Genomic DNA, 24,968 nt, shown 5'->3' with positions numbered 1-24,968 from the left:
TAGGTATCTATTTCTTCAGGTTAAAAAAAAGTTGTTTATCATCATGAGTACCAAGGCTTATACATAAAACCATCCTTATTTTATGGGAGTGTCTGGTCCATGAATATGGTATATATGTCAGTTTATTTAGGTATTCTTTAATATCTCTCAGTGTTGTTTTATAATTGTCAACACGTAGGTCTTACTTATATTTTAGGTTTGTCTCTAAGCAGTTTATACTTTGATGTTATTATAAGTGGTGTTTTTAAAAAATTTCATTTGCTAAGTATTCACTGCTAGTTTATAGAAATAAATTGATTTTCATATAATGACCTTATATCTGACAACCCTACTAGGTCAGTGTATTAGTTGTGGCAGCTGTTTTGAAGATTTTTAAAGATGTTCTACATAGGCAGCCATGTCATTTACAAATAAAGACAATTCTTTGACGATTGCACTGGGTAGGACCTCTAATATAGTGTTAGATAGAAGTGGTGAATGCACGCATCCTCCCCTTGCTCCCAGTCTGAGAGAGAAAGAGTTTAACATTTCACCATTAAGTATAATGTTAGCTGGAAGTTGTTCATAGGTATTCCTTATCACCTTGAGGAAATTCCTTTCTATTCTTAGTTTCCTGAGAGTTTTTATTATGAATATGTGTTGAATTCTGTCAAATGCATTTTCCATGTCAATTGTAATTACATGATTTTTCTCTTCTATTCTGTTAAAAACGTTAATTACATTCATTGTCTAAAAAAATTGTTAAACCAACTAGAATATCTGGATAGAAACCACTTGGGCATGATATATTATTCTTTTTATATATGGCTGATTATGTTTACTGAGATTTTGTTACAGGTTTACACGGCTGTTTATAAAGGTAACTGGTCTGTAATTTTTTAATAATGTCTTTTGCTTTGACTCACAAACTGAATTTGGAAGTGTTCCTTCCTCCTCTATTTTCTGATTTGTTCTTTGATTTTGGGGAATTGCATCTTTCATAGGATTTATTTATTTCACTGTATGTCAATTTTATTGGCATAAAGTTGTTTCTATTTATTCTCTATCTTTTTTAATATCTGTAGGATGTCTAGTGATATACCCTCATTCCTGATATTGTTACCTTACATTTTCTCTCTCTTTTTGTAGAGATTTATCAACTTTATTTCAAGAACTAGCTTTTGGTTTTAATAATTTTTACCTATTTTTGTCTTTTTATTTTATTGGTTTCTGCTTTTTATTACTACCATATTTATACTTGTGTTTTCTGTAATTTGCTTTTTCCCTAGCTTCTTAAGTTAAGCTGCAAGTTATTACATTATTAATGTTAAACTTTCTGCTTTACTAATATAGACATTAAGAGATATAATTTTCTATCTAAGCGCTGTTGTAGCTGTATTACATAAGTTTTAATATATTGTGTTTTCAATATCTTTTAGTTCAATACTGTTTCTCATTTCCTTGTGATTTCTTTTTTGAGCCCTGAGTTACTTAAGAATGTGTTTTTAAATCTCCAAGTATTTGGAGATTTGTGCCAGGTGTCTCTTGTTATTGATTTCTACTCTAGGTCTGTTTGGTCAGAGACCACACTTGTATAGTTTCATTCTTTTAAATGTACTGAGATTTGTTTAATGGTCTGGCACATAGTCTGTCTTGGTAAATAGTTTACAGGCACTTGAAAAGAATGCATATTTTTGCCATTTAAGATTTTATGTAAATATTAATTTGTTCAATTTGTTTCTGATACTATTTTTCATCTTTTATATCTTTTTTGACTTTCTCTCTACTTATTCTTTGAACTATTGACAGAAGAGTGTTGAAATCTGCAAACACAAGTGTGGAGTTATCTGTTCTAATTCAGTTCTGTCAGTTTTTTGCTTTGTGTATCTTGAAGCTCTGTTTTACATATATACGCATTTAGGATTTTTTAAAAAATTGACCCTTATTTAATTATAAAATATTACTCTTATTCCTGGTTATGTTCCTTGTCCTGAAGTCTACTTTTTCTTTTTTCTTTTTTCTTTTTTTTTTTTTTTTTTGGGTGCACCACACAGCTTGTGGGATCTTAGTTCCGCGACCAGGGATTGAAGCTGGGCCACAACAGTGAAAGCTCCAAGTCCTAACCACTGGACTCCCAGGGAATTCCCAGAAGTCTACTTTTTCTTTTTCTTTTTCTTTTTTTTTTTTTTTATTTATCAAGTATTAGTTCATTTATTTATTATTTTTTAAAATTTTTATTGGGGTATAATTGCTTTACAATGGTGTGTTAGTTTCTGCTTTATAACAAAGTGAATCAGCTATACATATACATATATCCCCATATCTCCCCCCTCTTGCATCTCCCTCCCATCCTCCCTATCCCACCCTTCTAGGTGGTCACAAAGCACCGAGCTGATCTCCCTGTGCTATGCAGCTACTTCCCACTAGCTACCTTTACATTTGGTAGTGTACATATGTCCATGCCACTCTCTCACTTCGTCCCAGCTTACCCTTCCCCCTCCCCATGTCCTCAAGTCCATTCTCTACATCTGCATCTTTATTCCTGTCCTGCCCCTAGGTTCTCTAGAACCATTTTTTTCTTTTTTTAGAGTCCATATATATGTGTTAGCATATGGTATTTGTTTTTCTCTTTCTGACTTACTTCACTCTGTATGACAGACTCTAGGTCCATCCACCTCACTATAAATAACTCAATTTTGTTTCTTTTTATGGCTGAATAATATTCCATTGTATATATGTGCCACATCTTCTTAATCCATTCATCTGTCAATGGACACTTAGGTTGCTTCCATGTCCTGGCTATTGTAAATAGAGCTTCAGTGAACATTGTGGTACATGACTCTTTTTGAACTATGGTTTTCTCAGGGTATATGCCCAGTAGTGGGTTTGCTGGGTCGTATGGTAGTTCTATTTTTAGTTTTTTAAGGAACCTCCATACTGTTGTCCATAGTGGCTGTATCAATTTATATTCCCACCAACAGTGCCAGAGGGTTCCCTTTTCTCCACACCCTCTCCAGCATTTATCGTTTGTAGATTTTTTGATGATGGCCCTTATGACTGGTGTGAGGTGATACCTCATTGTAGTTTTGATTTGCATTTCTCTAATGATTAGTGATGTTGAGCATCCTTTCATGTGTTTGTTGGCAGTCTGTATATCTTCTTTGGAGAAATGTCTATTTAGGTCAGAAGTCTACTTTTTCAGATATTAATAGAGCCATCACAGCTTTCTTATGATTAATGTTTGCATGGTGTATCTTCTTCTCATTTTAAAAATCTTTTTTTTTTTTTATTTAAAGTGTGTTTCTTACAGACAGTGTAGAGTTGCTCTTGCTCTTTTATCAAGTCTTATCATCTCTGCCTTTTAATTGTAGTATTTAGACCATCTACATTTACTTGTTGGGTATTTGTCTGCCATCTTGCTACTTGTTGTCTATTTGTCCTATCTGTTCTTTGTCCCCGTATTCCTCATTTTCTTTTTTTTAATTGAGTATTTATAATTCATTTTATCTCCTTTAATAGCTTATTAGCTATACTGTTTCTTTTACTTTTCTAGTGGTTTCTCTAGGGTTTATAATATTCATGTTTAACTTATCACAGTCTGTCATCAGATTATACCACTTTATATTACGGAAGAACCTTCCAATATACATCTATTTTCCCCTTCTATCCTGTGTACTTTTGCTGTCCTATATGTTACTTCTGTTTATTATAACATAACATAATGCATTGTTATTATTTATGCTTTAAACAGGCAATTATCTGTTAAGAAAATTAAAAGACAAATAAGCAAACATCTTTTATATTTACCCACATATTGAACATTTCCAGCACTCTTCATCATTTTGTTGAAATCTGAGTTTTCATGTGTTATAAGAACTTCCTTTAACAGTTCTTACAGTGCATATCTGCTGCTATCTCAGCTTTAGTTTGTCTCAAAATATCTTTATTTTTAAATAACATTTCTAGGTTGACAGGTTTTTTCTTTCATCATCTTAAAAAGATATATTATATTGGCTTGCGTTGCTTCTGCTGACAAATTGGTGATCTTGTTCCTCTATATGTAATTGTTGACCTAAAACAGATTGCCAGTTATTTCTGTAGCAAAAATGGGTTTATTCAGGATCATCAAAGAATTGCAATTCAGAGTTTGCAACTATGGTGAGTCACGTGCAAGTCCCCAACAAAATGGAGAGGAGAACTCTTTATAGAGGGGAAAAGGAAGTTGTGAGGGCTATAGTAAACAAAGAGTCCTTGTCCTTTTATTGGCTGAGTTGTGACTGTCTCTCATTGGCTGAACTGTTGGCAGGCAACAAGAAAGAGTCTTTCTTCTTCCTCTTGGGCTCTGCTCTCGTCATAGGGTGTGAGAGCTGCCCCTTCTGGTCTTCCAACTCTATTTTAATTGAGGTTTCTATTTAAGTCTTTTACATTTCCCCCTTTTGATCAAGATCTTTCTGTGAAAGCATTGCTGAACATGAATCAGGTTTTCCAGTTTCAGAATTTTTTTCCCCTTGATGCCAGGAAAGACTTTTCCTGGTTGTAGTGTCTCACATCAGAGGGAAAGTGCAGAGATTGGAAATCTATTGAGGTCACATTTGAGTAACAAGGAGAGATATGAGGGAGACCTCTTACGCACTTTTTATGTAAAGACTATATGGTGACCAGTCCCTCCCATCAGGAAACCTGCACACGCCCCTTAGATAGCCTCATCCACCAGAGGACAGACAGCAGAAGCAAGAAGAACTAGAGTCCTGCAGCCTGTGGAACAAAAACCACATTCACAGAAAGATAGACAAGATGAAAAGGCAGAGGGCTAGTACCAGATGAAGGAACAAGATAAAACCCCAGAGAAACAACTAAATGAAGTGGAGATAGGCAACCTTCCAGAAAAAGAATTCAGAATAATGATAGTGAAGATGATCCAGGACCTTGGAAAGAGAATGGAGGCAAAGATCGAGAAGATGCAAGCAATGTTTAACACGGACCTAGAAGAATTAAAGAACAAACAGAGATGAACAATACAATAACTGAAATGAAAACTTACACTAGAAGGAATCAATAGCAGAATAACTGAGGCAGAAGAACGGATAAGTGACCTACAAGACAGAATGGTGGAATTCACTGCTGCAGAACAGAATAAAGAAAAAAGAAGGAAAAGAAATGAAGACAGCCTAAGAGACCTCTGGGACAACATTGAATGCAACAACATTTGAATTATAGGGGTCCCAGAAGAAGAAGAGAGAGAGAAAGGACCCGAGAAAATATTTGAAGAGATTATAGTTGAAAACTTCCCAAATATGGGAAAGGAAATAGCCACCCAAGTCCAGGAAGTGCAGTGAGTGCCATACAGGATAAAGCCAAGGAGAAACACGCCGAGACACATAGTAATCAAATTGGCAAAAATTAAAGACAAAGAAAAATTGTTGAAAGCAGCAAGGGAAAAACGACAAATAACATACAAGGGAACTCCCGTAAGGTTAACAGCTGATTTCTCAGCAGAAACTCTACAAGCCAGAAAGGAGTGGCATGATATACTTAAAGTGATGAAAGGGAAGAACCTACATCCAAGATTACTCTACCCGGCAAGGATCTCATTCAGATTCGATAGACAAATCAAAAGCTTTACAGACAAGCAAAAGCTAACAGAATTCACCATCACCAAACCAGCTCTATAACAAATGCTAAAGGAACTTCTCTTAAGTGGGAAACACAAGAGAAGAAAAGGACCTACAAAAACAAACCCAAAACAATTAAGAAAATGGTCATAGGAACATACATATCGATAATTACCTTAAACGTGAATGGATTAAATGCTCCAACGAAAAGACACAGGCTTGCTGAATGGATACAAAAACAAGACCCATATATATGCTGTCTACAAGAGACCCACTTCAGACCTAGGGACACATACAGGCTGAACGTGAGGGGATGCAAAAAGATATTCCATGCACATGGAAATCAAAAGAAAGGTGGAGTAGCAATACTCATATCACATAAAATAGACTTTAAAAAAAAGAATGTTACAAGACCCAAGGAAGGACACTACATAATGATCAAGGGATCAATCCAAGAAAAAGATATAACAATTATAAATATATATGCACCCAACATAGGAGCACCACAATACATAAGGCAACTGCTAACAGCTGTAAAAGAGGAAATCGACAGTAACACAATCATAGTGGGGGACTTTAACACCCCGCTAACACCAATGGACAGATCATCCAAAATCAAAATAAATAAGGAAACAGAAGGTTTAAATGACACAATAGACCAGTTAGATTTAATTGATTTTTATAGGACATTCCATCCAAAAGCAGCAGATTACACATTCTTCTCAAGTGCGCACGGAACATTCTTCAGGATAGATCACATCCTGGGTCATAAATCAAGCCTCAGTAAATTTAAGAACATTGAAATCATGTCAACCACCTTGTCTGGCCACAGCTCTATGAGATTAGAAATCAATTACAACGGAAAAAACGTAAAAAACACAAACACATGGAGGCTAAACACTACGTTACTAAAATACCAAGAGATCACTGAAGAAATCAAAGAGGAAATCAAAAAATACCTAGAGACAGATGACAGTGAAAACACGATGATCCAAAACCTATGGGATGCAGCAAAAGCAGTTCTAAGATGGAAGTTTATAGCTATACAAGCCTACCTCAAGAAACAAGAAAAATCTCAAATAAATAACCTTTCACCTAAAGGAACTAGAGAAAGAAGAACAAACAAAACCCAAAGTTAGTAGAAGGAAGGAAATCATAAAGATCAGAGCAGAAATAAATGAAATAGAAACAAAGAAAACAATAGCAAAGATCAATAACCCTAAAAGCTGGTACTTTGAGAAGATAAGCAAAATTGATAAACCATTAGCCAGACTCATCAAGAAAAAGAGGGAGAGGACTCAAATCCATAAATTAGCAATGAAAAAGGAGAAGTTACAACAGACACCGCAGAAATACAAAGCATCCTAAGAGACTACTACAGGCAACTCTATGCCAATAAACTGGACAACCTGGAAGAAATGGACAAATTTTTAGAAAGGTATAACCTTCCAAGACTGTACCAGGAAGAAAGAGAAAATATGAACAGACCAATCACAAGTAATGAAATTGAAACTGTGATTAAAAACCTTCCAACAAACAAAAGCCCAGGACCAGATGGCTTCACAGGTGAATTCTATCAAACATTTAGAGACGAGCTAAAACCATCCTTCTCAAACTCTTCCAAAAAATTGCAGAGGAAGGAACACTCCCAGACTCATTCTATGAGGCCACCATCACCCTGATACCAAAACCAGACAAAGATACTACAAAAAAAGAAAATTACAGACCAATATCACTGATGAATATAGATGCAAAATTCCTCAACAAAATACTAACAAACAGAATCCAACAACACATTAAAAGGATCATACACCATGATCAAGTGGGATTTATCCCAGGGATGCAAGGATTCTTCAATATATGCAAATCAATCAATGTGATACACCATGTTAACAAATTGAAGAATAAAAACCATATGATCATCTCAATAGATGCAGAAAAAGCTTTTGACAAAATTCAATACCCATTTATGATAAAAACTCTCCAGAAAGTGGGCATAGAGGGAACCTACCTCAACATAATAAAGGCCATATACGACAAACCCACAGCAAACATCATTCTCAATGGTGAAAAACTGAAAGCATTTCCTCTAAGATCAGGAACAAGACAAGGATATCCACTCTCACCACTATTATTCAACATAGTTTTGGAAGTCCTAGCCACGGCAATCAGAGAAGAAAAAGAAATAAAAAGAATACAGATTGGAAAAGAAGAAGTAAAACTGTCACTGTTTGCAGATCACATGATACTATACATAGAGAATCCTAAAGATGCCACCAGAAAGCTAGTAGAGCTAATCAATGAATTTGGTAAAGTTGCAGGATACAAAATTAATGCACAGAAATCTCTTGCACTCCTATATACTAATGATGAAATATCTGAAAGAGAAATTAAGGAAACACTCCCATTTACCATTGCAACAAAAAGAATAAAATACCTAGGAATAAAGCTACCTAGGGAGACAAAAGACCTGTATGCAGAAAACTATAAGACACTGATGAAAGAAATTAAAGATGATACCAACAGATGGAGAGATATACCATGCTCTTGGATTGAAGAATCAATATTGTGAAAATGACTATACTACCCAAAGCAATCTACAGATTCAATGCAATCCCTATCAAATTACCAATGGCATTTTTTACGGAGCTAGAACAAATCATCTTAAAATTTGTATGGAGACACAAAAGACCCCGAATAGCCAAAGCAGTCTTGAGGGAAAAAAACGGAGCTGGAGGAATCAGACTCCCTGACTTCAGACTATACTACAAAGCTACAGTAATCAGGACAATATGGTACTGGCACAAAAACAGAAACATAGATCAATGGAACAAGATAGAAAGCCCAGAGATAAACCCACGCACCTATGGTCAACTAATCTATGACAAACGAGGCAAGGCTATACAATGGAGAAAAGACATCCTCTTCAATAAGTGGTGCTGGGAAAACTGGACAGCTACATGAAAAAGAATGAAATTAGAACACTCCCTAACACCATACACAAAAAGAAACTCAAAATGGATTCGAGACCTAAATGTAAGACCGGACGCTATAAAACTCTTAGAGGAAAACATAGGAAGAACACTCTTTGACATAAATCACAGCAAGATCTTTTTTGATCCACCTCCTAGAGTAATGGAAATAAAACCAAAAATAAACAAATGGGACCTACTGAAACTTCAAAGCTTTTGCACAGCAAAGGAAACCATAAACAAGACGAAAAGACAACCCTCAGAATGGGAGAAAATATTTGCAAACAAATCCACGGACAAAGGATTAATCTCCAAAATATATAAACAGCCCCTGCAGCTTGATATTAAAAAAACAAACAACCCAATCCAAAAATGGGCAGAAGACCTAAATAGACATTTCTCCAAAGAAGACGTACAGATGGCCAAGAAGCATATAAAAAGCTGCTCAACATCACGAATTATTAGAGAAATGCAAATCAAAACTACAATGAGGTATCACCTCACACCAGTTAGAATGGGCATCATAAGAAAATCTACAAACAACAAGTGCGGGAGAGGGTGTGGAGAAAAGGGAACCCTCTTTCACTGTTGGTGGGAATGTAAACTGATACAGCCACTATGGAGAACTGTATGGAGGTTCCTTAAGGAACTAAAAATAGAATTACCATATGACCCAGCAATCCCACTACTGGGCATATACCCAGAGAAAACCATAATTTAAAAAGACACATGCACCCCAATGTTCATTGCAACACTATTTAGAATAGGCAGGTCATTGAAGCAACCGAACTGTTCATCGACAGATGAATGGATAAAGAAGATGTGGTACATATATACAATGGAATATTACTCAGCCATAAAAAGGAACGAAATTGCATCATTTGAGACGTGGATGGATCTAGAGACTGTCATACAGAGTGAAGTAAGTCAGAAAGAGAAAAACAAATATCTTGTATTAACGCATGCATGTGGAACCTAGAAAAATGGTACAGATGAGCCGGTTTTCAGGGCAGAAATTGAGACACAGATGTAGAGAACAAACGTATGGACATCAAGGGGAGAAATCTGTGGGGAGGTGGGGGTGGTGGTGTGATGAATTGCACGATTGGGATTGACATGTATACACTGATGTGTATAAAATTGATGACTAATAAGAACCTGCTGTATAAAAAAAAATTGTGATCAAATGTATTCTATTGGAAAGAAGCAAAAATAGACCATATTTACTCTCTAAATTATATAATAATTTAATGGGAAAAAAAAGACCATATGCTATCAAGATCATAGACATTGGAGATCATCTGAAGTGTTATGTCATCATCAAAGGTTGTTTAGACAAATTTCCAATAGGCGTGGTCCAGATATCTTGGGAAAGCTGTTTCATCAGATATCATCTGCTTCAGTTCTGGGAAGTCTTTACTTTCAGGTCACCAGATGATATACAGGTCCAGTTAGGGTTTGGTACTTTTTTTTTTTTTGGTGTGTCATGTGAATCAAGAGTCTATTCCCTGGAGTTTGGAAGCACAAGGGTTGTTTAGCAGTACCTGATAGGGGACTTTCCAGCAAGGTTGAAGAGAGTCTTTCTGGGAGGTATCTTTTCCAATAGATGAAATCTCTATGTTGCAAAGTGTGAATGCTTAAGGTCTTCACCTTCTGGGAGTACATTGTGAAAAGATTGTTGTACTAAAACATGGTTACTTTTAATAGAAACAATTGAGTATCTTTCCATTTATCAGTTTTGATAAAGGGCATTGAGCATCCTATGACTATCTCAAAGGGTGAGAGTTTTTGAGTTCCAAAAGGGGGTGGATCTAAGATTTAGGAAGACCAATGGCAGTGCTTTTGGCTAAGGAATTTGGAGGGCCTTTATGAATTTTTCCAGTTTAGTCTTAGTAATGCCATTAGTGCATTCGACTAAACCAGAGGATTAACAGTGGTAAGTGTAGTGAAAGTGTTGTCAATCCAGCAAAACAGTGCAGACTTGTTGAAATACCTAACCAGTGTCATGGGTTCCTTGATCATTATGAAGTTCAAGAGGAGTTCCCAGGTAGGGATAATCTTTTCCAAGAGCACTTTAGCCACAAAAGAGGCAGTAGCCTGTCTGTAAGAAAAGGCTTCAGTCCAGTGTGAAAACATACAGACCATGACTAAAATATATTTATTTCCACAAGACAAAGAAAGTTGTATGAAATCCACTTGCCAGACCTTGAATGGTCCATTAGGTAGTCTGGAATGTGTGGGAGCAGAATGAACAGGCTACCCTGTGTTGTATTTTAGACAAGTGGGACAAGTGAAGTAGGCACTTTTTGAGGCCTTTTTAATGTTTTCCCCACCAATATTGATTCATGAATGCTATTATTTTATCAATAAACCAATAGTTTAATGCATGTACAGTGGTTTGGAGTGGGAATTTTAGAGTCTCCAATAGGACTGGATTGTTACCTGGTCCAAACCAGAGGTTTCTCTTTTTATTAAACTAATAACTGTTTAACTTCCAATCTTATTTTTCCTTTTCTGAGGTCAATTGTTGGACTTCTCTAGCCAATTTTTCTAAGTTATCATTTGGAGAAATGTCCCTTTGGACCATGACAGGGGTTTCACTGCTCTTGGTTCCTTTAAAGACAGCATACCTCATTAAAGGGGATCCCACAATGATTTTTTGGGTGGCCATAATGGCTATAAGGCAAAGAAGTTATCCCCATGCCACAGGGTCCAGTTACTGCCTATAATACCCTCTGGGTTGATGGTGGTCCCTGTGTTATGGGGTGAGTACCCCAGGGACATTTCCTTTTTTTTTTTTTTTAATTATTTTATTTATTTATTTTTGGCTGCGTTGGGTCTTCATGGCTGCACGCGGGCTTTCTCTAGTTGCAGCGAGCGGGGGCTGCTCTTCGTTGCAGTGCATGAGCTTCTCATTGCGGTGGCTTCTCTTGCTGTGGAGCACGGGCTCTAGGTGCACGGGCTTCAGTAGTTGTGGCACTCGGGCTCAGTAGTTGTGGCTCGGAGGCTCTAGAGCGCAGGCTCAGTAGTTGTGGCGCACAGGCTTCGTTGCTCCGTGGCATATGGGAATCTTCCTGGACCAGGGCTCGAACGCCTGTCCCCTGCATTGGCAGGTGGATTCTTAACCACTGTGCCACCAGGGAAGCCCCATTTCCTTCCTTTTCACAAACAAAAAGGAAAAAGAGAATCTGGTAATTGGGATGCCCAAGGGTAGGTAGGTTCATCAAACTCTCCTTTAAGGCCTTTAAAGGCTATGTCATCCGGTTTTTCCCATAAAATTGGTTCAGGGTTGTTGCTGTTGTCAAGTAAAACATATAGAGGTTTGGCCATAAGAGAGAAATTTGAAATCCAGCTTTGGCAGTAACCAACTAGACTGAGTTTGGGGTTTTGATAAACTTAGGACACCATGAAACCTTCTGGATCTAGGTGTAGCCCTTGTTCTAATATTAGATACCCTAAATATTGAGTCATCATCTGGGCAAGCTGCAATTTTTCCTTGGCAGCCTTATGTCCCTTTAATGCTAAAAGCTTTTGCAAGTGGGTGCTATCTTGTGAGGAGGCTTGAGAAGGAGAGTGAAGAAGCAAATCATCCATATATTGCAACAAAGTAGAACCTCTAGGGAACTTTATATCATGCAGATCAGCCTTCAGGATTTGTGAGAAGTAAGGACATTCAGTAAAACCTTGAGCAAGCATTACTGCCCAGGTGAGTTGCTTTTCTTCCCAAGTAAAGGCAAAATGGTATCAGCTAGCTTCAACTGGAATACTAAAGAATGCATTATATAAATCTGTTACAGTAAAGAATTTGCTTCCAGTGGGAATAGATGTTAGTAACATATGAGAGTTCGGAACAACAGAGCATGGAGGGATAACAACATTGTTTATCACTCAAAAGTCCTAGACAAAACCCCACCCTCTGCCCTTAGGTTTTCTCACCAGTAAAATGGGAGTATTACAGAAACTAGTACAAGGGATAATGAGACCTTGAGCCTTGTAATCTATCAGGGATTTTATGCCTTGAAGAGCTGCTTTATTACTTAAAAGATATCGGTTAATTTGGAGAAGAGGTTTTGAGGAATCTGTTTGAACCTCGATGGGAGGTGCGCTGTGAATTTTGCCAATATTAGTTAGAGATTTTGCCCGTAAGGAGGGTGGTAGCTGATTCAGTAGTGACAGATGATCAGTGTTTCCAGGGTCAGCTCTAGTACCATCAGAAATGGAACAAATAAAAGATGTCAGAGTCATTTGTTTTTTGGGGTTTTTTTAATAAATAAATAAATTTATTTATTTATGGCTGTTTTGGGTCTTTGTTGCTGCGTGCGGGCTTTCTCTAGTTGCGGCAAGCAGGAGCTACTCTTCGTTGTGGTGCGCAGGCTTCTCATTGCAGTGGCTTCTCTTGTTGCGGAGCACCGGCTTTAGGCGCACGGGCTTCAGTAATTGTGGCTCACAGGCTCTAGAGCTCAGGCTTAGTAGTTGTGGCATGCGGGCTCAGTAGTTGTGGCTCACAGGCTCTAGAGCGCAGGCTTAGTAGTTGTGGCACACGGGCTCAGTAGTTGTGGCTCGCGGGCTCTAGAGCACGGGCTCAGTAGTTGTGGCTTGCAGGCTCTAGAGCACAGACTCAGTAGTTGTGGCACATGGGCTTAGTTGCTCCGCAGCATGCGGGATCTTCCCGGACCAGGGCTCAAACCTGTGTCGCCTGCATTGGCAGGTGGATTCTTAACCACTGTGCCACCAGGGAAGTCCCTCATTTGGTTTTTATAAAAGTAAATTTAGGGATTTCAGAAGTTCCCTATAATGGCCATTGATGTTCTAAATTGTCTTTGGTTAGGTTGGTCCATTTAGTTAGAAATGTGAATGAAGAAGGACCTTGGTTTTTAAATATAAAATTGGCCAGAGTCCCCTAAGGGCAGGGGACACCCTCAAAATATTTAGGTAACTGGGATCCAAGTTTTTCTCTAGAATAAAAGAATAATTTTCAAACAGCCTAAACAGCTCAAATAGCCCAAACAGCCTGCAGACGTAATATCAGCCAGTCCTAAGGGAGCAGTCTGGTACAGAAGGAGCCACGCTGAAGACTGCACAGCTCTAATGAAACAGCCTAATTCTGAAGGAGGCAGGCTGAAAGCTTAATAGCACAGTTCCACTAGAGCAGCCCAGTCCTGAAGGAGTCAGGCCAAAGGCTTAACTGGCACAGTTCCAGTGAAACACCCCTGTTCCAAAAGGAACAGGCTGAAGGCTCGCAGTTTCAGTCAGGACAGCATGATTTCAATAATCAGCCCAAAGGGCCAAATGAATACTTACCTACAGAACAGGGACTTAACCAGAAAGGACAAAGCCTTACAATATATCCTGAATAAAATCTTGTGAGCTTCAAAACCACAAAGAGGGTGCAAGCTCAAATCCAAGAGAAAGACTTACCCTCAAACCCCAAGGTCTGCAAGAAAGGCAGTTAGTGACAATGGGTTCAGTGTGGGTACTGCACCTATTTGCTCACCAGCCTTGGAGTTGTTGGGGGGGTCTTGTCTGGATCCCCATATGGGCCACTGAAATGTTGACCTGAAACAAATAGACCGTCAGTTATTTCTCCAGCAAAAATGGGTTTATACAGGATCACAGAATTGCAATTCAGGGTCTACAATCATGGCAAGGCACATGCAAGTTCCCAGCAAAAATGGAGAAGAGAACTCTTTTATAGAAGGGTAGAGGAAGTTGGAGGAGCTATAGTAAACAAAGAGTCCATGACTTTTTCTTAGCTGAGTTGTGATGGTCTCTCATTGGCTGAGCTCTTGCCAGGCAAGAAGAGGGAGTCTTTCTTTTTCCTGCTGGGCTCTGCTATAATCATCGTAGGATGTGGGAGCTCCCCCTTCTGATCTCCCTACATAATGTGTCCTTTTTTCCTCTGGCAGTTTTCAAGATTTTCTCTTTTTCACTCATTTGTAGTAGTTTATGATGTGATGTCTTAACGTGGTGCTGTGCTTTTTTCCCACTGGAATATTGAGCTTCTTAGATTGTGGGTTTACAGTTTTCAAATTTGGAAAATTTTTAGTCTTATCTCTTCATATACCTTTTCTGCCCCTTCTCCTTTGTTTGGGATTCCAATTACACGTTTACTAGATTGTATATTGTCCTACTGTTCACTCAAATACTAATCTTTTTTTTCTTTCTTTCTTCCCAGCCTTTTCTCCCTCTGCTTCAGTTGGGATTTTTTTTTTCTGTGTTGTCACATTTATTGGTGTTTTATTCTTCACTGTTTTAACTATTGTTATGCCCATCCAATTAATTTTTCATTTCAGATACTGTACTTTTCAGGTGGAGAAATTCCACCTGAAATACTTCTGTCTTCCATTTCTCTTCTCATTAAGTTCATTGTTTCCTTTTAAATATTTGAATATAATTATACTTGCTTTAAAAGTCCTCATTTGCTACTTTTATAGTCTTTGTCATTTCTAGATCTGTTTCTATTCATTGAATTTTTCCTCAGTATAGGTCATGCTTGTTGCCTCTTGAATGCTACACATTGTGAATGCTTTATTGTTGAATGTCTAGATTTTGTTGAATTTTTTTAAGAGTATTGAAGTTTGTTTTGACAGAAAGTTAAGTTTTTGGAGATAAACTTGATTCTTTTGACACTTGTTTTTAAACTTTATTAGGATGACTCTAAAGTAGCAGTTAGCAAAACTTTTTCTTAAAGGACTAATATTTTAGTCCTTGCAATTAAATATTGCAAATATTTTACACTTTGCAGGCCATGTGGTCTTTGTTGCAGTTCCTCAGTTCTGCTTCTGTAGTGCAAGAGCAGCTATAGACAATATATACCCTCAGTCCTTGGTATGCACAGGAATTGGTTTAAGGACCCCTGACAGATACCAAAATCTGTGGATGCTCAAGTCTTTTATATAAAATGGCATAGTATTTACATATAATCTAGCACATACTCCTGTATACTTTAAGTCATCTCTAAATTATTTATAATACCTAATACAATGTAAATGCTATGTAAATAGTTGTAAATGAAATGTAAATAGTTGCCAGGAAATAGCAAATTCAAGTCTTGCATTTTGGAACTGTCTAGATTTTTTTTTTCCAAATATTTTTGATCCACTGTTGGCTAAATCTGCAGATGTGGAACCAGAGGGCCAACTGTAAACTTATGACCATGGCTGGGTTCTACTAAAACTGAAATACAAAATACAGGCAGTGGGCTGGATTTGGTCCACAGGATCAATTTGCTGATCCCTGGTCTAGAGAAACATTTGCCTTAAGGCTAGTTTAGCCCTACTGATAAGGCATGACCCTTCTGCGGACTCTGCTAAATGCCCTGAATGTTCATTGAGGGCACTGAATGTTCTCTTCACTCTGGTTGGTCAGAACTCAAACATCTCCTAACCCTGTGTGAACTCTGGCATTTGATAATGTAGATTCTCAGTAGTTGTACTTTCCCTGTTCATTGTTATTTGCCTGGCTTTGTGTAGTTTTCACCCTATGAACACACAGTTGTTTATTCTGATGTACAATCAAGGGGACCCCAGTACAGATTCCTGGAACTCTACTTTTAAGTAGCTTTCTCTTCTGTGGTACTTTGCCCTACAAATTCCAGCTGCCCTACAGATACTCTGTGCTTACACCTCTGTCTGCTCAACTTAGTCTGCTGTGGTCTGCTCAGATTCCTCTGTGCTCTATTTGGATTCCCCCTCCCTTGCTGTGTGTTCCAGAAGTTGCCTCCAGGCAGAAAACCAGGGTGATGAGAGAACTGACCTTTTCTATTCCTCCTCTTGCAGTGATCACAGTCCAGTGCTGCCTGTTGTCCAGCGCTGTCTCATGTATTTTGTTCAGTTTTCTAGTTGCTTAAAGTAGGAGAGCAAATCCATTCCATTTATTCTATCACAGCCAGAAATAGAAGCTTTTTAAATTAAATATTTATATATCTAGTGAAATTGCTTCACATTTAAAATCAATTATCTGTCTCTAGGAATAAATCCTCCAGTTGCAAACTAAGTGAATAATTGTTAATTCTCAACTTGCTCAGGATTTTAATGTAGTAGCTACAATGACACTTTTATAGGCAAGCTGGCAAAGAGGAAACTGTTCCAGTGGATGCTAGTTTTGTTTTAGTATAAGTTAACATATATCTCTGGCTTTATAAGCAAGTTGGTATATGTTTATGTATGTGTCTTCTACTTTTATAAAAAACTTGCTGCTGATTTTTCTATTGTCTTTTCTTAATTTCTTTATCTTAAGACGAAAATAGTAGTTGCATTATTATCTTAACCTTGAGGAGGGCTTTGCAGCAAAACTGCCAGTTTCCAAGAAAGAGGGAGAAAATAATGAGAATTACTGGCTGGCATTTTAATTTTATTTAGCAAGTAAAAACAACCCATTCAACCAGAACTTATATTAGGGCTCTGGCAGGGTACAGCTACAGCTAAGAATTACTAGTCATTCAAAATGCAAACAAGAATCACTCAAAACCTACAGTGATAACCTTGTACATATCACTTCTGTACCTCTATGCTAAAGTAAAATACCTGGTTTTGTTTTTCTGTTGCATGTAAAAATTCATTTATCTTAAGCTAATATCTAGCTATCTGAAAGACAGTTTAATCCTAAATCCCTTTTTAATAAGTTCATGGTCTTTGGAGGGAGGGGCATACTGAGAAGTGAAGCTATTGTTTTTCTTTCATTGTTTGTTAATTTGAATAGTTTTGAGTGTTTCTAAAATTTCCTTGGACACTCTGTCACTTATATGTTAGTCCTAAAAGACGATTCCAACTGAGCAATCACTTTCTGCGTTGGCTTATTTGTAAATGAGATATTTATCTGTCTCCACAGGAAAAGGTGTTTAGAGTTAACTCTGGTAGCACCTAATATGGCCACCTCTTAATGCCATAATAGTCCTCAGGTTATAAAAAGACATCGTTTATTTATGTTGGGTAGTCATCAGATGTCTTCCTTCTTGGGTTTAGTGTAGTAATTGTACAGACTTCAAATCCCTCTTATGTGGTGATCTAACTAGATTTTTCTAATATGTATTGAGCATACTCTTTCATACTGTATGATAATATATCACATTTTTCAAACATTCTTCCACTAAGAATTACAAATTTATGTCATTCATAATCTCTATAACTGGCAGAAGTGGATTCCCCCTTACCCTCAGGGTGAATCTTCATCTCCACCAGGTTTTTCTACCTTCTTCTGCATTAAAAGGTGACTATAGAACCAAAATGGCAGAAAGAGAGAGAGAGCTTTGGCTTATAAATTTTTCATTATCCTGACATTATGTGTTCCCATAGCAGAGGGAGCAATTCTTGGTGACTGCAGCATCTAATGATGGTAGTTGCTTTCTTGGAGACAGGAGTCTTTCTTCAAACAGAAACTAGATTGATCTGTTTGTAGCTTCATTTCTGGATGGTGCTCACAGAAGAATCATTTCTGGGTTCTCTGGTGGCAGTTGTGATGTAACACAGCTTGTTTAAAGTTCTTGCTAGAAAGAAATCCACATTACACCACAGTGCCTCTTTTTGTTTTCTGAGGCAGACATAGAAATTCCACCTCTGGAGCAGCTCAGAGTGAGTTATTATATTCCCTAAGGGTACCTCAAACTCACTCCAACCACTTTCTGAACTCAGTTTACTAAAAGAGTTGTTAAATAAGGGGCATTTGGGAATATCCCTTATTCCAACCACACACACCCCCCCCCCATATGGAAGTATTAATTCTATGCACATTCAGCCCCAGTAATAGCCCATAATTCCCTGAAGTGGATATTAAAACTAATTCTACTAGTGAATGTTATATTACCTGTGTTACTATTTTCAAGAATACATGTGCTGATTTAAGGGAAAAGCTCAGCTAGGAAAATATCAGTGTAGGGGAGAAAGGTATTCCCTAACCCTCTTAGGGTCCTTGGCTGGGTCTGAAGATTATGCTGACAGAGACAAATTAACAGGAGAAAAGCATACAGGTTTATTTAATATGTTTTACATGACATGGGAGCCTTCATAAGGAAATGAAGACCCAAGGATATAGACCTGTGTATTTTCTGCTGTGTTTGTGAAGAGTGGGTAGTCATGTAGCAATGTGATAGGTTCAGGGGTGTGAGGTAATTGCACTCAGGAGTAGTAAGCTGCGGGAAACTTGGCAAGGCTTGTTGATTTGGATTCTTCTTAGCATTCCTTTGTCGTTGGAGATAAGGATGCTCCTTTACTCTGGTTATAGGGAGGGCACCTCCCACATGAGGGTTTTATGACCTGTTTTAGGGGAAAAGGGTGAGGGATATGGGAGGTCAGAGTCACCTTCCCGCTTCTGCCATTTTCTCAAACTCCTTTGGCTTGAAGTATTAAATATGCCACAGTGCCATATTTGGGGGTTGTGTGTTCCAAACTCCATCATCAGCAATTCCCATGCCCACCTCCAGAAGAAACATATGTCTTTATTCCTTCTTGATACAACTGACCATTGATGCTATCACCACTGACTGCATTCAAGGAATATTCTGATCCCCCAAATTTGGGGGTTAGTGGAAGAAATTATTTATTTCCTCTTCACCAGTAGCAACAAGGTGAGCATTTTTCAAAAGTGACTCTACTAGGAATCAAAGAGAAAGTTAAAAGATAGAAGTGTAGAAGTTTGTAGAGCAGAGATGCCTTGTATCAAAGAAACTAAGGTTTAACTCAAATTGGCTGAAATAACTTTCCCAGAATACAGATCAAGAGTTTTCTTTCTTCTCTTCATCACTTTCTGATGAAACCTGTAGGGTATTCAGACAGATCCTGTCCTTCAGTGAAGTTTGACCACTTTCTCTGTTTCTGAAAGCTATTATTTGGACTTGGTCTTCCCATCAGCCATATGGCCCCTATTGCAGTTTTGAGTCTGTTTACCTCCTTCTGGCCGCCTGCTCTTAAAAGCAAAAAGACTTGTCTACACTCCCAAGCTCAGAGCCTATTAGACTCTGTTTCCAGTGGAAGGCATGTCCTAGCTCTTCCTACTCAATGAGATTCTCTCTGGTAAACTCAATCTTGTCTATTTCTTTTTCCACCCTTTCTACCTTCCAGAGATAGTTTTTTCTTACGGCTTAGAATATTTTAAAAAATATGTTACCACATGCATTCTCTTTCAAGTAATCACCAAGGTTGTTAAAAATGCATATAGTGAGTGGTAGAATAATTAAAAAGAAAGATAGCCTTTTTTCTCCCAGATGAATATTCACATTCTGTTTTATTTTGTTTTTCTAATACCAAATAGCTAGCAATAGAGATTTATGCCAATTACTGGTGTCTTATGGGAGAAAGTGAATGAAGGGGGAGTTTTCTGTGGAAAGGATTGTGTACTTTGTTTTTCTCAAGTTATTTTTATTTCAGTCTTTGTTTCTCTTGGCTTTCCTCCTAGTGGCAATCTGTTTCTCTTTTATTTTTCTTTACATTTGAAAGTTTCCTACTCTGCTTCCGACTTAATTTTTTTTATTAAAACTTAATCTTCAAAATATTGGATTTTGTATTTATAATTCGTAGTTAAAAAAGTGTTAAAGTTGGTTTTCCACTTTAGATTGTATTGGCGTCTTAGGGTGAAGTGAAGAAAGAAGGCTGAAGATTAAATTATTCTCCTGGACTGCCCTCCAGGAAATCCTTCTCTATACTCTAAAAGTTCTTGTTCTTTTCTAGGAGTCCAATGTGCTGATTGCTGCTAACAGTCAGGGTACAATTAAGGTAAGCTATTTTATACATCTCCATTTTTAGGCTATAACAGACTATAACATGGAAATGCAGAGTTGTACTAAGCCTTAGAGAGCATGCCAAATCATGGGTCTCTGTCTACTTGGAAATGGCTTTGATTGAAGGGGAAAAGAATAGGTAGCTTGCAACTATGGGGAAGATGATAGTACTTGTTAGAGGCTATACGAATGCTGAAGAGATTGAAAGGCGGTCAGGATGAAAAACAGACGAAGACTGTTAAGCATTCACGGTGGGGCGAGCACTGCTGAGCTTCTATCGTGCCAGTGCAGCTACCCCACAGGGTGTTCAGGGAACAAGATCCAAGATACAGCAGCAGATGCTTAGACATTCACCAGGTTTTAAAATGTCTTACTCTAATTTTACTCTTCTCTTCCTCGTGTTTCTCTTCCTTCTCGTCCATGACAAGGAGATTTTTCCTCAGTTGCTAGGGGAAGAAAAGGTATTCTAGTGTTCCGTTGAAAATTGATAGATCATGTGATTATGCCATTGTCGTAATCTGAAAACTTTAATGTCTCTTTGCTCACAGTCTCATTCCCAAATTCATGTATAGTTTTCCACATACTTTTCTTTGTAGTTAGGAGTTCAAGGAAGTAAAAATTTTATCTAGTTATACCATTGGATATTCAGCACTTGGGCACAATACATTGGATAAATAAATCCTGAGCTAAGCAGTGAGCTTTTAAACAAAACACCATTTTGGAGGGGGTTTTTAGTACATGGGTTTGATTAGCACTTATTCTGTGGGTACCAGTTCTTTCCACATATTCTCTGCTGATACAGAAGTGTTAGGATGTATTTTTTAAATAATATGTATCTATTTTCCTGCCAATTAGCATTAATTTTACCATGGCTTCCTTCCACTCATCCTGAGTGGAGAATGACCCAGCAACCAAGAGAGCAAATCCAAGCCTCACGCATTGTCCTACAGAGATGAAATGAGCAAACTCAAAGCAGAACTGCACTGTTAGCTGGTCAAATTAATTTACATGGTATACTTCTTTTTATGCAGCCAGTTTCTCTATTTGGAAAGCTTCATTAGAGAGCCAGGGCTGTGTTCTGGAAACCTCAAGCAAGATGGTAGAAGATCTTGGAATCTCTGTTTTAAGTGGCTCTCTACAGTCTCTCAGTTTTTCTTTACTTTATTCTCATGGCAAGGCATGTATTGAAAAAGCTGTACTGTATTCTTCAACAAGTTTGGCCTTTGAGGCAATTGGGATTGCTAATGTATCTACAGAAAGCTCAAAGCTACATACATACTTGTAGGATCTCAGCGACAAATCTAAGATTTTTGTTCAACAGCATTGACCTCTTACGTAAAGTAGCGTGCTTGGCAAATGTAAAGACAAAAAGCATTATGAAAGCACAGATATAAGTCAAGCCTTAGCACGGCAGAAGATAAGTTGCTCCTTTAATTCTTTGCCATCTAGAATTACAGTCTCCATCTAACGTAATCCTTTTTGACAGTGCTCATAATTGTCCGCATGTTCGATGTCCTTTCTCAGCCATTTCTTCTACTCTTTTTATAACTGATCATTGCTTCTTCTTATTTTTATTTAATTTACTTTTTATACATCTTTATTGAAGTATAATTCTTATTTTTAGTTTTAGCACAACTTTTTCATATGATAAGGTACTACTTTAACTCTAATAGCTAACAAAATATCTCGACACCCAGATGCTTGACTAGAAAATAAATGAAGCAATAGGAAAAGACAAGATTTTAGGTCCTGTATACCTTGATCACTATAAAATGTTTATCAGTGCAAGAAGTAAATGGATTAAAATTCTAAACAGCAATACTTAAACTTTTTCTTACGAATGTGGAAAGATACCAACATAGAATTCCAAAAATGTTATATTCATGCTATGCATCAGTCAGTGCATTTATCTATATGTTTTATGTAGTTTATCTTGAAGGCTCTTTTGTTGACTGTGGAGATAACTAATCTGAAAGAATTCATGCGACTATTGAATTGAAAGTAAGAATGGATTAATGTCTAATCCCTTCAAATTCTTTGATTTTAGCCAAAGCAGTTGGGAAAAGTCTACTTGATTTGGTTCTCCATTTACAATATAATAAAGACTGATTAAACTCTTCCTATATTTTAAAACTATTTTATTATACTGATTCTTTTTTCTCCCTGTTAGGTGCTAGAGTTGGTATGAAGGGTTTACTCAAGTTGAATTGTACTTGATCCGGCTGAAGTACATCTGCAGCTGACAATAAGAGAAGACAGAAACTGTCATGTGATGTCTCTCCCCAAAGTCATCATGGGTTTTGGATTTGTTTTGAGTATTTTTTTCTTTTCCTTTTTTTTCCTCCTTTATGACCTTTGGGACATTGGGAATACCCAGTGAACTCTCCACCATCCATGTAACTCTACGGACTTTGCTGCTGTTGGTGGTATGGTTATCTAATTTTTGTGATAGGGAAACAAATTCTTTTGAATAAAAATAAATAACAAAAAATAATAAAAGTTTATTGAGCCACAGCTGAGCTGGGAAACTTTTTGTCCAATGTGGCAAGAGATAATTTTATCTTTTCAAGAAGTAGCACACATGAACTATAGTATAATGTACTGATGAATAATTTTTAAGGCCCATATTTCCCCACCTCTTTGGAATTATGCATATCAACATAAAGTATATGGATTCTTTTCTGTGAATTTAATGTTTACAGTAGGTAGAAAGATTAATTACTTTATGAAGTTCTCTCTTCATTCTCTGACCAGATTTATATTATCAGCAAGTACCAGATTCCTCAGTCCCTCTGGATCTGGCCAAGGGTCTAACATTTTGACCTGTTGAGACCACATTCAGACAGAAAGGGAATATCAGTCTGTGACAGCTATCTCTGTCTTTTCCTTTGAAATGTTACCCATAAGGCCCTAAATAAGCCCTAAATGTAGACAAACCAACTTATTTTATAAAATCATGGCTATCAGATAGTCATAGGTATTAGTACCATCGTGGGGTGATCAACTTTGAGCAAAGGTCAGCAAACTTTTTCCATAAAGGGCCAGATAGTAAATATTTTAGGCTTTGCAGGTCATATGGTCTCTGCCACAACTACACAACTCTGCCATTGTGGCAGAAAAGCAGCCACAGACAGATCATATATAAACAAATGGGCATAAGCTGTTTATGAAATAGGTGGAGGCCCACAGACCATGGTTTGCCAGCCTCTCACTTAGAGGAAAAGAAATTGAAGCCCTATTATCCAAATTTCCAAGCCATATAATCTCTTAGACTGTCTAGTTGATTTCACACATTGTTTTCAATTTGTAAAAGGAAAGAACTTAAGAGTAGCAGGTCAAGCAAAAGTAATGTGAAGCTTTCTGTTTGAGCTACTTTAAGTCTGAACACTTTTTAGAAAAAGATATAAACAGAATTATATGCCACATGTATTTTATAAAAACAGGCACTTGGAAAAGCTTGGTGTGATAAGTATATGGATAATAAGGGTGATCAGAATATCCCATGTATCCCTCTATTTAAAATTATTGAAACCTACTGCAGGTCCACATTTCATTATCTGAAGCCCTTGGGCCAAATGCGTTTTGGAATTTAGAACTTTCTGACTTTTAGGAAAGTAATAGGGTACATATACTATGTATTATATAACACCCACCAACAGAGTCTAGAGCAATACTGTTTTCAAACACATTAATATTTCTGCAGCAAAATGTATGAATGTTCACATTATATGAGATGAATAAAGACTAAAAATAGTCTTGCATTAGTTCAGGTCAGTTTTTACTGCCAGATGAGTCAGCCTCAAACTTAAGTGAAATTTTTCAGTTTTTAGAGCTTCAAGACAATTATATCTTAACTAACTTCTGGGAGATAAGACCCTGATAACTTTTGGACTCAATTCTGAGAGAAAAAGTCACTATCATTCAAAAGTTACACTTGTCATCAACCAGAACAATGTGAGTTGGGCTTTTTTCTGAGATTAATGAATGTCCTTTTGCAAAAATATAGAAAGAATATTCACATGTAGATTCTTCACTTAAAGAACTTTACTTAGGCAGATATGTCCAGAAAGTCATCAAAATAGAAGCAGAGATTTAATGCCTCTTTGAATGTGTTTAAATAGAAGCAGATTATTATGGTTTTTGTTTGGTCTGACTCTTTTTGTTTTATTTCAAGTTGTTAGCATTGTAAGGTTATGTTAATTTCCATACATTTGGAAGGTTGGAATAAGGTACCTTTAGTTATCAAAGGGACTTAATTTTTTAATAACTTATTATTTTAAGAAGGCAGTGTTCTTTTATTTAAATTTGTGTTTAACTCTTTTTCTTGTAAATAGAAAACCATTTTAAAATTTGAGTTAGTCTTTGCAGGATGTCAAAATCAAACAAATATTACTGTTTCTTAGAAAAATAACATATTAGTTAACTAAAGCTTAAAGATAATATACGTTTTAACACCAAAAAAGCTTCTAACTCATGAAGAATATGGGTTTTTATATTTTAATCTAATCTTTATTTCAGTGTATTTGTAGGGGTTTCTTAGACAAAGTTGCCTTTGTTCTTAGGTACACAACTCATGCATAAGAAACATTAAGGATGGAAAACTTTGAAAAGTTCTTGTAAGAAGATTGAGCTACTAGACATCAAAAATTTTATGGGACCGTGCCACGACCTCAGAAAGATGAGCATGGCTGGACC

General features: G+C 37.1%; 1 protein-coding gene across 3 annotated transcripts in view; it reads left to right on the top strand.

Annotated features, from left to right (window-relative positions):
- The window catches only part of COP1 (COP1 E3 ubiquitin ligase), a 273,507-nt gene extending 250,720 nt beyond the window's left edge, over positions 1-22,787 (top strand). For all 3 annotated transcript variants that reach the window (XM_068541298.1, XM_068541299.1, XM_068541297.1), the window contains 2 exons: positions 20,224-20,268; positions 22,444-22,787. In XM_068541298.1, coding sequence (XP_068397399.1) covers positions 20,224-20,268; positions 22,444-22,461 — 63 coding nt within the window. In that variant the 3' untranslated portion in view covers positions 22,462-22,787. The remainder of the gene's footprint in view (positions 1-20,223; positions 20,269-22,443) is intronic.
- Positions 22,788-24,968: the final 2,181 nt, after the last annotated feature.

Source organism: Eschrichtius robustus, chromosome 3, assembly GCF_028021215.1.
Source record: "Eschrichtius robustus isolate mEscRob2 chromosome 3, mEscRob2.pri, whole genome shotgun sequence".
NCBI classification, from domain to species: domain Eukaryota; kingdom Metazoa; phylum Chordata; class Mammalia; order Artiodactyla; family Eschrichtiidae; genus Eschrichtius; species Eschrichtius robustus.
Note: the sequence above shows the minus strand (reverse complement) of the source record. Positions and strands in the feature narration are given on the sequence as shown.